Source organism: Somniosus microcephalus, chromosome 5 (assembly GCF_052327205.1).
Source record: "Somniosus microcephalus isolate GS21.2 chromosome 5, FLI_Smic_1.0, whole genome shotgun sequence".
NCBI lineage: Eukaryota > Metazoa > Chordata > Chondrichthyes > Squaliformes > Somniosidae > Somniosus > Somniosus microcephalus.
The window spans coordinates 137,022,137-137,037,933 of record NC_140991.1 but is presented as its reverse complement, the minus strand read 5'-3'; the positions used below and the strand labels follow the sequence as shown (position 1 = coordinate 137,037,933).

The following is a 15,797-nucleotide window of genomic DNA, read 5'->3' as shown; positions in this document are numbered from 1 at the left end:
CGCTCTTCTTCCCCCCAGTCGCGCTCTCTCTCTTCCCCCCCAGTCGCTCTCTCTCTTCCCCCCCCAGTCGCTCTCTCTCTTCCCCCCCCAGTCGCTCTCTCTCTTCCCCCCCAGTCGCTCTCTCGCTCTTCCCCCCCCAGTCGCTCTCTCGCTCTTCCCTCCCCAGTCGCTCTCTCGCTCTTCCCCCCCCAGTCGCTCTCTCGCTCATCCCCCCCAGTCGCTCTCTCTCTTCCCCCCCAGTCGCGCGCTCTCTCTTCCCCCAGTCGCTCGCTCTCTTCCCCCCAGTCGCGCTCTCTCTCTTCCCACAACATCATGCCCTCAAAAATCCACACACACACACGATAAGGGTGCTCCCTTTAGGCGCATCAAGCACAGTCACCTAATAAGCCTTATGGGAAATTCAGCTGCCATGCTATTCAGGCACAGAATATTGGTAAAGGATTAGCTCCCATTTTTCAGTGGCTCTTTGGGTGCTAGATGCATGGAAACCTATTTACTGTTAAGTCTTTTAAATTTTTTGGATTGCTTGCTATGGGTAAAGGATTCCTTATTCTTCGAATGTGGTTTGTCTTCATGAACAATTTAATGCTTTGCATTTAAGAGAAAAAAGCACTTGGGATACTGCCTCTTCAGCATTTTTATGCAATAAAGTAGACATTTTGGTTAGATTTCTTCTCCATTAGTAGAATAACAGCAGAGGAAAATGACATAAAAATTTGAATTCAGTTTAACAAATCTGGTAATTAAAAGTTAGTGCCAGTGTAAGTGGCCATGAAGCTATAATTTAAGAGCCTACAACAAATTAATTTACCTTTATACTGGCAACACACTATTTGAGAGATGAAACAGGACACAAATGTAATTAGATTCTAATAAAGAATAATAAATAACTTTTACCTGTGGTAGCTTTTTAAAATAAATTCCACACTTTGTTTCCGAATAGACTCCTGCAACACTTCTGATTTACTGCCACAAAATTCTTCGCCAACTTGCATCAGTCTGGTTTGCAAGCAAATAATGTTGAAGTTTTAAATACATTGAATTAATGTAAATCTGTTGAATTAAAGTAGGCAGCGACAGTTTTGTACAATACCTGCTAATAACGTCCAGCACAAAAATAAAATCATCATACTTGAAATTGGACAAATCTGTCCCGAGCAAGTAGGTTTTTGCTTTCAACTGAACATCCTGTAAAACAAGAATATAACAGTCAGTCTGTAATAATATGAACTCATTTTAAATCTTAGCTTCATAATTTCAGAGTTTAAAGTCACAGCAGCAGTCCTGAACTACATTTCATTGCTTGTAGAAAGACACAAGATTTTGAGTGACGTTGGTACAGGTAGTCACGACAATACTAGTTAGACATAGGGGTTTCCCAAATCCCATAGCTAGGTCGGAAAAGAACTGCATTGAACGGGCATTGCACTCCTAATCAGATCTAGGTAAGAGATTATATTTTAGGATTTTTTTTTAGTTTTCTATTACAACTATATAACAAATACATCTGTGCTGTGTACAAAAAAATGCAAGTTCTAGAAATTATGAAACAATGGTAGCAAGTAGTGAATAAGATAAACACTAGAAAAATTTTCACTTAAATGAGTCTTGGAATTCGTAAAATTAGTTGGTAAAACTGGGCAATGAGTCAACTGCCCAAGCCATTTTAAATAGGATTCTTCTGGTCAGCAGATGGAGGAGATTAATGTCATATTTGCCTGGACTGGATTCAACCCTAGATGCCAGAGTAAAAAAGTAGTGTTCCAATGCACCCATTGATTCTGACCCAATTTTAAATGTTCTATTACTTGTAATGCTCGTTTGGTTTGGTTTAAAATTCCTTACCCATTGGGTCATCTACAACAGTATTGTCCAATGGAAATTGCTGACTGGCAGATGTGGCTACGGCAACACCGTTTTAGCCACATGCACGAATTCTACTAAAAAGCCCCTTGCACATAATACAGGTAAATGTACTTAAACATATACCACCTTTCAGTATGAAACTTTGCAGTCTTTCTCTTTCACCAAAGTTTGGGATTCTGGCATGAATTAATCAGACACTGCATATCTTAGAGCAGATTTGAGGTTTTTGTCCAGCAGCTGTGAGCGGTACTTCGACTTCATCAGCGTGATTTCTGAGAATGTTGACTCTCAACGAGGTGCGCCAGACTCACCCTTACTCTCCATCCAGTACATGTTAAGTACTGCACTGAAATGTCAGCCTAGATTATGTGCACAAGTCTCTGGAGTGAGGCTTGAATCCATAACCATGTGACTCAGAGGCAACAGTACTACCACTGATTCAAGTCTGACACCTAAAGTGAAATGGAACTGGTGTGTCTTGACAGATAATGAAAATTGGCAGATAAGGGAAAGCGCCCAAGTTACGATATTGAGTCTTGCTCTGACTATTCAATGTCCTGTTACATTTTATTTTACTCTTAATACTTTGGCTTCTGTATTTTTAGATTACTGTTTTAAGTGAATCTCAGCTGCCTACATTCTCAAGAACATTTTCAGTTACCCGAACATTTAGGTAAATCTCTGATAGCATGCGTAAGTCAATGAACAGAAAACTTTTCTATTCATTATTTTAGCTGCTGGTTCTATTCTGTGCCTCTATAGGAATTTTTCTTCCTTGAAAAACAGTAAACCATTACAACATCAGGCTCACTTTAACTTTTAATCTATCAAGTAAACTTAGTGAACAAAAGAAAAACAAAGCAATTACATAATGGTAATAGACAATCTATCGGGCCAGAAATTCCAGAACGGGGCTTGCAGCGCGTGCAAGCCCCGTATTGCACTTACCCCGCGCTCCTGCCGATCAGCTTCTGGGACGCCTGAACTTGGAGAAATAGAAAGCACATTCCCGGGCAGCGTATGACGTCACGCCGCCCAGGAGTGCAGCCAGCGCGAAGCCAGGAGCGTGCAGTGTAAGTGAGACACGCCCCTTGAGGTCTCAGTTTCACTGGACACGCCCCCAATGTTTCTGTCAAGCTGCTTTGCTTTTTTACATGCAAAGCAGCAGTTTAAATAGGTTTTTGAAGTTTTTTGAAGATTTTGGTAACTTTTATAAATTTTAAAATGTTTACATTATTTTGAGTAATCTGAAGTAGTTTTTAAAGAGAATTAAAAGTAATTTAAAGACTTTTAAAAGCCCTAAAAGAATTTTTTAAATTCCATTTATTTATTTAGCAATGTCGTCGTCATACGTGTCTTCACACTGTTCCCTTTGGGGAACTGTATGAAGTGGTGGAAGGATTTATGGCCGTGATTAACGCTCATTCCGTGACCGTAACCATCTTTGAACCAGCCATTAGGGCAGTTAGTCCTATGGCGGGAGGGTTTTATGGGCTCCCACAAGCTATACAAGGAGGGGGGGCCACCCACACCCACGGACGCAAATATCCCACTGGATGTCAACCCAGAATTTAGAGCCGGAGCTCCGACTCCACTTGCCGGGACTGTCTGGAGCGGGGTTCGAAACCCTACCCTGATCTGGCCCAGCGGCGGGGATCCTACCGCTATGACAAACGCCCAATCCGATTAGCAACGTGAAATGGCAGCATAGGGCTCCAGTCACGGGGAGGGAAAAGGCGCAGGAAACGTATGGGTGTCACCTTTTGTGCGGAGTGGGCCTTTTGCGTAGCAGTAAGCATCCCCGCCGCTGGGCCAGAAGGAGTAGGGTTTTGAACCCCACTCCAGACAGTCCCGGCAAGTGGAGTCGAGCTCCCACTTTAAATTCTGGGTGGACATCCAGCGGGATACTTGCGTCCGTGGTTGTTGGTGGCCCCCCCCCCCCCAGGTGGGTTGTGGGAGCCCGTAAAACCCTCCCGCCATAGGACTAACCACCCTAATGGCTGGTTCAAAGATGGTTACGGTCACGGAATGAGCGTTAATCACGGCCATAAATCCTTCCACCACTTCATACAGTTCCCCAAAGGGAACAGTGTGAGGATACGTACAATGATGACCTCTTGCGCAATGCACCTCCTTGAACCCTCAGTCGCAGATGCGAGGGGGCAAGTCGTGCAAGTGTTAAATTTTTTATTTTATTGACATGTAAAATGTTGGCCCAATAATTCCCTTCCAAATGCGCTAGTACGGTCGGGGGTACTTACGCATCTGGCCGGATGAAATGCCGGTTTTCAGCATGCACAGTGCATGTGGGGAAAACCGGCATTTCCTGTCCTCTGAACGAAGGGGTTCAGAGGCAGAACGCGTGCGACTGCACATGCAGCGCGTGCGCAGTATAATTCGCGCTTTCATTAATGCTTTCAGTGAGGTCCAGTCATTACAACTTACACATGAAAAAAGCATGGGTACAGTTGCTACAGAGGCTGCGGAGGAAGATATTTCTTATCGTGGAGCTTCTGAAAGTATGTATGTCTGTATATATTCCTTTGCGTGTTATGTATATATTCCTTTACTTATGTGTATGAATGTATTATTTAATTATGACTTTCAGAGAAAGTAACTTATTGGAAAATCATAATTAAAAACATACATTCATAGTAAAGGAATATAAAACATACATACATATACGTAAAGGAATATATGTGGACATACATACATAACTCATTCTCACATTCCATTCACACAGCCACAATTGCTCCTTCTACCTACCGTTCTGAAAACCCTTTTTAAAAAAAAAAAAAAAATTTAACTTTAAAACTTACTTAAAATTTCTTAAAATAAACTTCCCTCCCTTTCCCAAACAAAAATATTGCATTTCAAAAGCTCCACGATAAAATATATCTTCCTCCGCAGCCAATGAACCACTTTACACTTGCTTTTTTTCAGTGTAACTTCTAAGGACTTAACCTCACGGATTTCATGAATGAAATCCACGAAGTTCACTGCGCAAGCGCTGCCTGTGCAGTCGCACGCGCTCGAAGTCTGGAAATGCCGGCGTTCCCCGCATGCGCTGTTCATGCTGAACGCCGGCATTCCAACGGCCAGAAGCGTGAGTAAGCCGACCGTACTCACGCTTCTGGCCTGGAATTTCTGGCCCATCATAAATTAAAAATTTGTAAGCAGTTCACTAAACTCTATTGAATACCGGTTATGCCTGCAAGTGACACTTTGATAGAGATTAGTCAATTTAATTGTCACATAACACTGCCAGAACAGCTGAATTTGAAACTGGTGCTTTTAGTCAGAATGCATTTCTACACTCTGCTCCCACATCACTGCATGAAATCCAATGCATCTATCAGATGATTGATAAGTAACATTGAATTCATTACTGTGATAAATCTAATTATAAATCAGGCCCCAGCAATGTGGGAAAAAAAGGACTTCAGAAGGCTCTTAAAAAAAAAAAAAAATTGGAGCCTCCTGACTCGCTAAAAAAGAAAAAAATCGGAAGAATTGGGCCTTAAGCCTCCCTTATGAAGGCACTTCGCTATCCCCTTCCTACTGAGGCACTTTTCACACCTCCTGCTGAGGCACTCCAGCCCTTTCGCTGAGGACTTTTTCCTCCACTCCTTCCCCCCCACCCCCCATCCCACTACCTACACCAATGATATTGTCTTGGCCCCCTGCTTTTCTTTGCCTCCATCCACCATTCCTCCCTGCCCAGTCCAATTATTTCTTCCCCACTCTTGGGGATAGATTTTTCATAAAGCTGTCGGGAAGGAGGCGGGACTACAACTTTCGGGTTGTAGTCCCGCCTACATCGACATTCGGCCAATCCACGCGATTTTCCCGTGATTGACCTTGTTAAGCCCGCCCAGCGGGCTCAACAAGCCAATTAAGGGCCACCCGGCAACAGGTGACATCACAGACTGAAATTTCATCTGTCAAGAGGTCTTGACAGATGAAATATCAGTGTTTCACAGCTGTTAGAAGCTGTCAAACACTGACAGTCTGACTCCTAACCTGAGTCCTTCTACACAGACTCCGTTAGAAGTCTCACCGGCAATGAAAGCTGAAGGCTGTCACTTTTGACAGCTCGCAGCCATTTTGCTTTCAGTGCCGGCTGAGTGATGGACTCCCGAAACCTAGAGGAAGAAAGGCCGTTAAGGTAAGTACAGGTAATTTACACACTTTAGACACACCAAACACACTTACGTTTGCACTCATGCACCCATCACTCACCTGAACACCGACATCGCGACCCCGCCAAGTCCTTCAACCCGACGGCCCGCATGCTCCAACCTGGCGTGGTTTGGAGCCGTCGGGAATCCCACACGACACCCCTCAAAATAGGGATTAGGCTAAAAACTGCCTGTTAACGACCTGTTAACAGGCAGTCAATTGGCACTAATCCCTTCCCGCCTCGGGTCGGTGGGTCCCAGTGCGGGGGCGGGTACCCGCCTCCCCTGAAACTTATGTGGAGGCGCGTTTTGGGCGGGATGGTGTCGGGACCCCCGAAATCGGGATTTCCCCCCCACACGCCTGAAACCCCGCCTGACGGCTCCAGGAAAATCGACCCCTTGATATGTAACACCATGAGAGATCAACTGGTTCCTATACATCAGTAATTATACTAACCAATTCTTTGAATAAAAAATAAATGATCACAATTTATATGTTAAGCTATTTATAAATAACTTTATATGTGCAGTTACTTTAACCTTGTAGTCTATTCTAACTGTGAAAGCTAGCTAGTCTAACCTAACTTTCTATGATGGTTACAACTAAATCTATCCAGCTCAACTCCTCAGTTCAACTCAGCTTCAGTTCATTAATCCCACCTCACAAAAACACATCCAAGATTTGAATAACTATAAGCCAGATACAAGTATAACTTGATGTTAGACAAGTTGCTGAGCAAGTCACACAGTATATGTGTTTGTTTAAAAGTGGTTTAGTTCATCCCTCAATCTTTGCAGAGAACCAATGAACTTTGCAACAATTGCACTGAGTAAGGCTGGGACATGAATTAGCTGTTGCAGTTTTTAAAATTCCAGTGGCCTAGAAATTCGGTTGTGTAGCGCTCGTTGTTTGGACCTATGGGTGCTGAATTGGGGTCCAAAATGGTGTCAGAGCAGTGCACGCACAATTCTGGTGCGGGCCGCACGGGGCTCTATCTTGGTGAGGGAAGTAGGGTTGTTGTTATAAGTGTGCGCTGGAAGTATGGTATGTAGGCAGATCGTGACATCAATTAGCTTGCAACGCTGATTTGATGGCAGCGCTGTTATTTTCATCGTCATCGCTGGAACTAACACCATTGCTTTCAGCAACAAGGACCCCCCCCCACCAGCGCAATTTAAAGGGATCATCAACAACTTTCAGGTAACTTGCTTTTTGCGTTCTACTAGTTCTGTGTAAGTTTGTGGAATTGTTTGGAGCATTCTAGAGAGTTGTTTAAAGTTGGTGAGGTGACAGAGAGTGGTTCTGCAAGTGGAGAAGGCCTTGCTTCTGACTTCAAGGGTTCTGGTCAGACCACTTGCTCCCAGTCATGGTTGTCTAGTTGTCACCCCCTTGGCCTGCAGCATGACAAGGAGATGGAACAGAGGCAGCAAAGAAGAGGACAAGCTGCTCGCAAAGGGAGGAGGAGGGGCGGGGAGGAGGAGGAGGGGGGGGGGGCGGAGAGGAGGAGGAGGAGGAGGAGGAGGAGGAGGGGGGGGCGGGGAGGAGGAGGGGCAGGGAGGAGGAGGAGGAGGAGGAGGAGGAGCGGGGAGGAGGAGGAGGAGGGGGGCGGGGAGGAGGAGGAGGAGGAGGAGGAGGCGGGGAGGAGGAGGGGGGGCGGGGAGGAGGAGGGGGGGCGGGGAGGAGGAGGAGGGGCGGGGAGGAGGGCTCTCAGCAGGCCTTATCCACCTAGTCTTCCAAGAGCACTTCTCTTACCTCAACCTGAGCCTGGAGCAGTGTCTGAGGCATCTGTGGTTTAGTCTACCACCTCTTGCAACCAGACCTGCAGCCTCAGAGACCAGAGAGAAGTAGGTGGAGCGTGCACATTGTTTTTCCAGGATAGCAGACTTCCCCATGGTACAGGGCACCATCGACTGCACGCACTTGGCTTTGCGGGTACAGTATCTAAATCTTGAGATGTACCACAACCGGAAAGGTTACCACTCGCTGAATGTGCAGTCGGTGCGCGACCATGCTCAGGGACATAACGATGGTGAATGCCCAGTAGCATGGCAGCAGTCATGATGCTTTTATTCTGTGCCAGTCCACTGATCCCCCAGTCTTTGAGCCACCAAGACAAACTAGAGGGTGGCTACTGGGCGACAAGGGCTATCCCTTACCACCTGGCTCATGACTCTGCTCCGCAACCCAACCACAAGTGGCCAGCATGCGCTCGAGTGCCACGCTGTCACATGAAACATCATAGAGCAGACCATTGGGGTGCTGAAGCAACGGAGGAGCCGGAGCATGTTCCCCCGATTCGTGGTGGTCTGCTGTATCCTCCACAATCTGGCCATCATGAGGGCACAGCCCTTGCCACCAGGGATACGGCCACCAACTCAGGAGCAGAAGGAGGGAGGGAGGCGGCAGAGAAGCGGGGGGGGGGGGGGGGGGGGGGGTGGCGGACCAAGAGGAGGGAAGGAGGCAACCCAGACATCCCCGTTCTGGCCGGGTATCCGGGATCAAATCATCCACCTGCGGTATGCGTGAACACAACCCCAATTCCCCATTCAACATTAGTCCCAAACCTTACCTTCCCTCTGTTACTGACCATCACAGCGCCCTCTTGGTCACAATGCTGAAATAAAAGCTAGCACAAAGCAAACTTTCCAATCCAACTTTATACATCTATCCATCCAATATTACATCACAAAATCAACTCATCACCCTTGTGCATTCCCTTAGTGACTGTCTTGCGTGTGCCTTTGCCTGTGGTACCGCAGTGGCTGCAGCATGGATGATGGAAGGCTGCTGACTTGCAGTGGGGGAAACTGCAGATGATCTTGCAGGACGACCTTGAGGAGCTCTGGGCCTAGTAGGCACCATCTCGGCAGCAGTCTGGCCGACTGGCTGGCAGGCAACAGCAAGGGCACTGGCAGAGTGGCAGTGGTGGGAGGACAAATGTTGTCATCCTGAGAGAGGACAGCAGGGTTGGCCTCCACAGATTCATTGTCACTCCCCTGGGCAATCCTAGTAATCTGATGGAGTGCAGACTGCTGGACACCCTGCAAGCCCATTTCATCACAGGTAAACCCAGCCATGATGGCAGCAGTCTGTGCTTGCGTGGCAGCAAGCTGAGCTTGCATGATTTCAGTCTGGGCTGCCATTGCAGCACTCGGACATTGGGTGAAGATAAGAACATAAGAAATAGGAGTAGGCCATTTGGCCCTTCGAGCCTGTTCTGCCATTCAATAAGATCATGGCTGATCTTCTACCTCATCTCCACTTTTCTGCACGATCCCCATATCCCTTGATTCCCTTAATATTCAAAAATCTATCGATCTCTGTCTTGAATATACTCAACGACCGAGCCTCCACAGCCCTCTGGGGTGGTTTCTGCTTGTGCTGCAATGGAAGTTGAGACTTCGGCCATCAGACACGGCATGAAGGTTGGGTCCACAAGTGCGTTAATGGATCTGCCCACCCCTCCCATGCTGGAAAAGATGGACTCAAAGCTCTGCCCAAAGCCCTGTGCAAGGCTGGAGCTGGACTCCTCCATGTTCCTTGACATTGCATTCACGCTTTCTGGGAGGACTGCCAATGCACCAAGCATTACATTGTGCATACCCCATCAGCATTCTTCTTTAGGTCACCCCATCAAAGTCTTCATCTGAGTCCTCTGTAGCAGAACTCGTGTAACCTCCGGGGAGCTGGCACCTGAGCTACACTTTTCCTCTACCCTGGCTGCAGGCTACTTGTGCCCAGTGTCTCATCATGTGCATACCCTGCGTCTAACCTATCCTCTAAAGTACGCGGAGTGTCAGCATCTGAGCCAGTGGTTGGGAGTGTGAAATCGAGTGATGGTATTTCTTCTTCTTCACTCTCCTCTCCCTCTTCATGCTGACCCACTGGCTGAGCAGGCTGGATTTCTTGAGTGCCTGAATGAGAAAGGCACAAGGGTGGGGTTGTGGTGAGGGAGGCGAGGTGAGGAAAGCAAAGGGTGCATGCTTACACCGTGTGCAGATTGTGGGATGAGGGGGAAATGAACGAAGGGGGATACTGGCATCTTCTATTCTTTCAGCCCCGCCCCTGCCAAGAATGGCCATCACCGTCTTCTCCAAGGGGCTGAAGTGATGCAGGCGAGCCTGTCCACCGCCGGTTAATGTCTGCTGGCACCGGTTATGCACCACCTTTTCCTGCAAGAGAAAGGGAAGTGCGTCAGTGAGTGTGGTGTAATGTGTTTGGGTGATGTGCCTGTCATTGTTGAATAGCTGACTGTGTTCAAGCTGTGAGATGTGGGTGTGAGGCTTGCAGCAGCGGAAAGTGTGTGGAGGTGTGGTGAAGCTCTGAATGTGAGGTGCGAATCGTGTTTGGTAGAGATTGTTGATAGGTGCATGATGCATTGAGCATTATGAGAGGCTAGTGGTGCAGATGGTGGGATATGGCATTTGAAAATGAATTCACTGATCTTGGCCACTCGTGTGAGGTAATTAAATTTCTTCCTGCACTGAGTCCAAGTTCTCGGGGCTACACCGCTGACATTTACCACAATAGCTATCTGCTCCCACAGCAGTCTGGTCTGTTTCCTGGAGGGCCTCCTGACCTCGCTCTTGGAGTTGACCTCCTGGACGAAGGCCTCCAGTGCTGCATCTGAGAACCTTGGAGCCCCATCTCTGGCCGGTTGAGCCACTACTCAGATTGCTTTATAACACTTGCCTCCACAACCTGTCCAATCACCTGTTGCAGGCAGAAGGCACTTTGCCTTAAGAGGTGCAGACTGCCTTTAAGAAGTGCAGGCTAGCTTTAATTGGAGCTAGCCTCACATAAACTTCGGCCCCCTGCTGAGCGTTCAGCCACTCAGCAACGCGTTCAACGCTGGGCCGAATGCTACAATCATGTAAATTAGCAGGCAGCACAAAGTCTGCATGCTGCCCGTAGTCCTCCGAAAGGGCGTGGGTGGATTGCGCATCACGATCCCCGCACTCATTTTTGGGCCTTATCCAATTTCTAGGCCATTGTGTCTTGTGATTGAGTTAAAGGAACCGCTACTAAGCTAAAACAAGACAAATACTTCGGGCACGAAATTGGGATTGTTAGAGCCCTTGTTTGGGCGCTACAAGTACCATTAGAGCACACACACTTGTAGGGCGAATCGCGTGGATACCATCTTGGTGCAGGCGTTAGCGTGCGCATGCAGTGAATGTCCGCCGGAAGTATGCAGAGCAGGCAGATCGTAACATCAATCAGCGCGCAATGCTGATTTGATGTCAGCGGTACCATTTTGGAGCTCAATGGTCCAGCTAACCTCGCATAGCTGAACACGTGTGCAGCAAGAAGGTGGTCCCATACTAACTTTATTTAAAGGGCTCATCAACTACTTACAGGTTAGTTGCTGGTTGATTCCTTCTGGCTGTTACTACGATTCTACAGGTTTTTGGTGCTTTCTATAGTTGTTTCAAGTTGCACAAGTCTACAGGGAGTGATGTGGCAGGTGCTGAAGGACTTTTTGCTGACTTCAGGACTCTGCACAAATCAATTGCTGCTAGACATGAGTGCACTAGTAGGCATTCCACTTGGAATACAGCATGATTGGGAGATTGAACAGAGGTCTCTCTCCCAGCAGCTTGTCCTGCTCTGAGGAGGAGGAGGAGGGGGAGAAGGATTCTCAGCAGGAGGCCATGTCCGCCCAGGGTGTTCAGGGAGTACTTCTCCTACATGAACCTTAGCGAGGAACAGTGTGAGACATTTGCGCTTCAGTAAGGACGTCCTCATTGAAATCTGCCACCTGCTGCAGCCACAACTACAACCTCATAGCAGGGCAAGGACCGCATTGCCAGAGGTTGTGAAAGCAACCGCGGCGATGAACTTGTGTGCCTGTCTCCTTCCAGGCTGGAGCTAGAGATATTTGCCACATCTCGCAGTTTGCCGTCAACTGTTATGTAAGGGAGGTCACTGGGGCTTGCTATTCCGAGAGAGGGAACAACATTTCATTCTCTCTTGCCAGAGACAAACAGGATTGAGCACGCAGTTTCAGCAGGATTGCAGGCTTCCTCATGGTGCGGGGTGCCATTGACAGCATGCACATCGCTTTGCAGGCACCGCATGTTAACTCTTGCCATATACCAAAAGGGATTCCACTCACTCATCATCCAGCTGCAGTGCGACCACGGGCAGCGAATGATGCAGGTCAATGCCGGGTACCCTGGCAGCAGTCACAAAGCCTTCATTCTGCGGCAGTCCGCTGTGCTAGCTGCATTTCAGCCACCGCAGAAAACCAAAGGGTGGCTGCGGAGCGACAAGGGCTATCTGCTAACGACATGGCTTATGACTCCGCTGCACAATACACTCACACAGCATGTTTACAACGAAAGCCGTGCTGCCACATAAAATGTGATAGAGCATACTGAAACAACGCTTCCGCTGCCTAGACCACTCTGGAGGAACCCTGCAGTACTCGGCAGAGCAGGTGTCAAGATTCGTGGTGGTCTGCTGCATGCTGCACAGCCACGCCATCATGAGGGCACAGCCCTTGCCACCAGTTATATGGTGAGCAGCTGAGGAGCAGGAGCATGAAGAGGAGGAATAGGAAGGGAGGAGGCAACCAAGGCAGACACATTCTGCCTGGGCTGCACGTGAAGAACTCATCCAAGTGCGATACCAGTAATCGCAACCCAAATTTCCCATTCACCCACAGTCCCACACCTTACCTTCCCTCTTTCACTGACCATCACTGCGTCCACTTGGCCACAATGGAAACATAAAAGCCACCACAAAATAAACATTCCAAACCAAATTTATAAATGAAATCATGCCATATTGCATACAAAAGTCAACTACTCTTGTGCATTCCCTTAGTGCCTGTCTTTTGTGTGCCTTTGCCTGTGCTAGTGCTCCTACACAGTGCTACCCTAGTGGTTGTAGCATGGCTGGTGGAGAGCTGCTGACTTACAGTGGAGGAGACTGCAGATGGCCTTGGAGGACGACCTCGAGCAGCTCTGAGCCTAGAAGGCCCGGCTTCAGACTGCACCATGTTGGCATTGCCGGCAGCAGTCTGGGCCGGCTGGCTGACAGACAGTTAACAGCAAGTGCACTAACGGAGTGGCAGGGTGGGATAACGAATGTTGTCTTCCTGAGAGGACGACAGCAGGTTCGTGCTCCATGGAGCCACTGCCACTCACTCGGGGCGGCGCCTCAGCAATCCTAGTAATCTGTTGGAGGACAGATTGCTGAACTGCTGTGACACCCTGCAGGCCCCTTTGCACACTGTAATGCACAGCCGTGATGGCAGCAGTCTGAGCTTCCACTGCAGCACTCAGACGTTGGGTGGCTGCTGCTTTTGTTGCAATGGAAGCTAATTCATCAGCCATCAAACACTGCATCATGGTTGGGTCCACAAGTGTGCGAATGGAGTTGGCCACCAGTTCCACACTGGAAAGGATGGGCCCCAAGCTCTGTTGATGCTGGACTCCTCCATGCTCCTTAACATTGACCACAGGCTTTCTGGCAGGCCTCCTAATGCACCAAGCATTTCGTTGTTCCGACCCATCAGAAATGTTCTGTAGCCTGGCTCATCAAAGTCCTCATCTGAATCCTCTGTAGCGGAACCCATGTGCGACCTCGCCCTCCAATGAGCTGCACCTGCACTATCCTTGCCCCTGCCCTGGCTGGAGGCCGTTCGTGCCCAGTGTTTCAGCACGTGCAGATCCCACCTCTATGCTATCCTCTAAATTACGCGCAGTGTTGGTATCTGAGCTGGCGGCTGCAAGTATGAAATCGAGTGACTGTGCGTCTTCACCATCACTGTCTTCTTGCTGTTCCTCTACTGCCTGGCCAGGTTGCACCACTTTGGTATCTGATAGGGGACGGTTGTGTTGAGGGGGGGGGGGGGGGGGGCGGGGGAGGTAAGACATGCATGCTTACACCATCTGCAGCTTGCAAGTCAGAAGAGATTGTGGAATGAGGAAGAAGTGGGATGTGAGAAGGAGGATTAGTTATGAGGATACCGTCATCTTCAATTAATTCAGCCCTGTCGCTGGCCACAGGCTCAGCAATGGCCGTTCCCCATGGAGGAGACGATGCTGGCCATTATTGGGTTAGGACATGCAGGTCCGTCTGTCCATCTACAGGTAGCCCCTGCTGCTTCCGGTTATGCGCCACCTTGTCCTGCAAGAGAGAATGGTGTGTGTCATTGAGTGTCATGCAATCTGTTTGGGTCATGTGGCTGTCATGGTTGAATAGCTGGCAGTGTGTGCAAACTATAAGATGTGAGACTTGCAGTAGCGTGTGAGGATGCAGTGAAGCTATGAATGTTAGGTATGAGTCCTGATTGATAGAGATTGTTGGTAGGTGAGTGATGGGGGTGTAGTGAATTGAGGAGCTTCTGAGGCTAGTGGTGCAGTTGGTAGGATATGGCAGTTGAAGATGCATTCACTAACTTTGACCACTAGTGTGAGGTCATTGAACTTCTTGCGACACTGCATCCAAGTCCTCAGGGCTAGACTCCCAGCATTGACCTCCGCATCTACCGGCTCCCACTGCCTTTTGTAGCATGTGTCTGGAGTGCCTCCTGGGGATACAAGACATCTCTCTTACTTTTCACCTCCGACACCAAGGCTACCAAGTGCAGCGTCCGAAAACCTTGGAGCCCACTCTTTCCCATGTTGTGCCATTCCTCACTCTTTCCCAGATCAGATTCACTTCCTGCATGACTGCCAGCACCTGCTCCAGCCACAATGTACCTCCCCTTTAAGAAGTGCAGGCTTGTTTTAAGCAGTGTAGGCTAGCTTTAACTGGTGCTAGTAAGTTATGATATTGGTGCCTTGCTGATGCATCCAGCCAATTAACAGCACAGTTAGCGCTGGCTGGACGCTGATATTCAAATGAGCAGGCAGTATGAAGTTGCCATGCTGCCTGTATTTCAACCAACAGGCCCGGGTTAATCACGCAGCGCGACCCCTGCACCTGTTTTCAGGGGCTATCCAATTTAGTCCCCTTCATCTTGTTCGTAAGTTCTACCTCTCGTAATGCACCCATCTCAATCCTCTCCAGCAGTATACATCTCAGATGTTTCTGCCAATAAGATCGGTTGGCACTGTAATAGCCAATCCAGCAGCTGCTCTGATGGCACTCAGTTCCCTAATGTACCCACTAAACCTGCCATAACTCTTGCAAGTGAACTAAAAATGTTCTGAGACCAAATGCTCAGGCCTACTGACTACAGAAGGGAGTGCTAATGACAATACTGTTCACCTCCAGCCATTCCATCTTCAGCCTCTGCAGTTCTAATCTTACAGCTGATGGAATTGCTGGAAGCAAGTTCATACTGCCTACAGCACTCAAGTCTGTAGTTGGGGATGAGAGTTGGTGCTGAGGGAGTGTTTCTCCATGTTTCCTGGCCAACATGCCCCTCTCAATATGCCAAAAACAGATTTACTGAATTGTTGTTTTTGGGATCTTATGCATGTAAAAATGGTGCTAAATTTGTCTACATAAGAGTCACGACATTTCAAAGTAATTAATTGTATGTTAAGGGCTTCGGGATGGACAAGTCTTTCTTTTCGATATGTGCCGGTCACATGGGTGAATGAACAATAACAGCACATTGGCACTCTCTAGGTTCAATCATGTCAAATGACCACCCTTGGCTGTCCAGCACGATGCAAAAATCGTGTTTGTGGTGCTACGGAGATCTACAAGTGATTTTTTTTTAAAAATTTTATAAAGAGCATCACAGATGCTTACAGGTCCAAATACAGTCATAATTAAGAAGGACA

The 15,797-nt window shown here is 48.1% G+C and overlaps 1 protein-coding gene across 2 annotated transcripts in view; it reads right to left on the bottom strand.

The window, feature by feature from the left end:
• vps50 (VPS50 EARP/GARPII complex subunit) overlaps positions 1-15,797 on the bottom strand; it is a 317,917-nt gene that overhangs the window by 135,559 nt on the left and 166,561 nt on the right. For both annotated transcript variants that reach the window (XM_085988277.1, XM_085988278.1), the window contains exons 15-16: positions 1,094-1,188; positions 898-999 (exon numbers count right to left, since the gene is read on the bottom strand). In XM_085988277.1, coding sequence (XP_085844403.1) covers positions 898-999; positions 1,094-1,188 — 197 coding nt within the window. The remainder of the gene's footprint in view (positions 1-897; positions 1,000-1,093; positions 1,189-15,797) is intronic.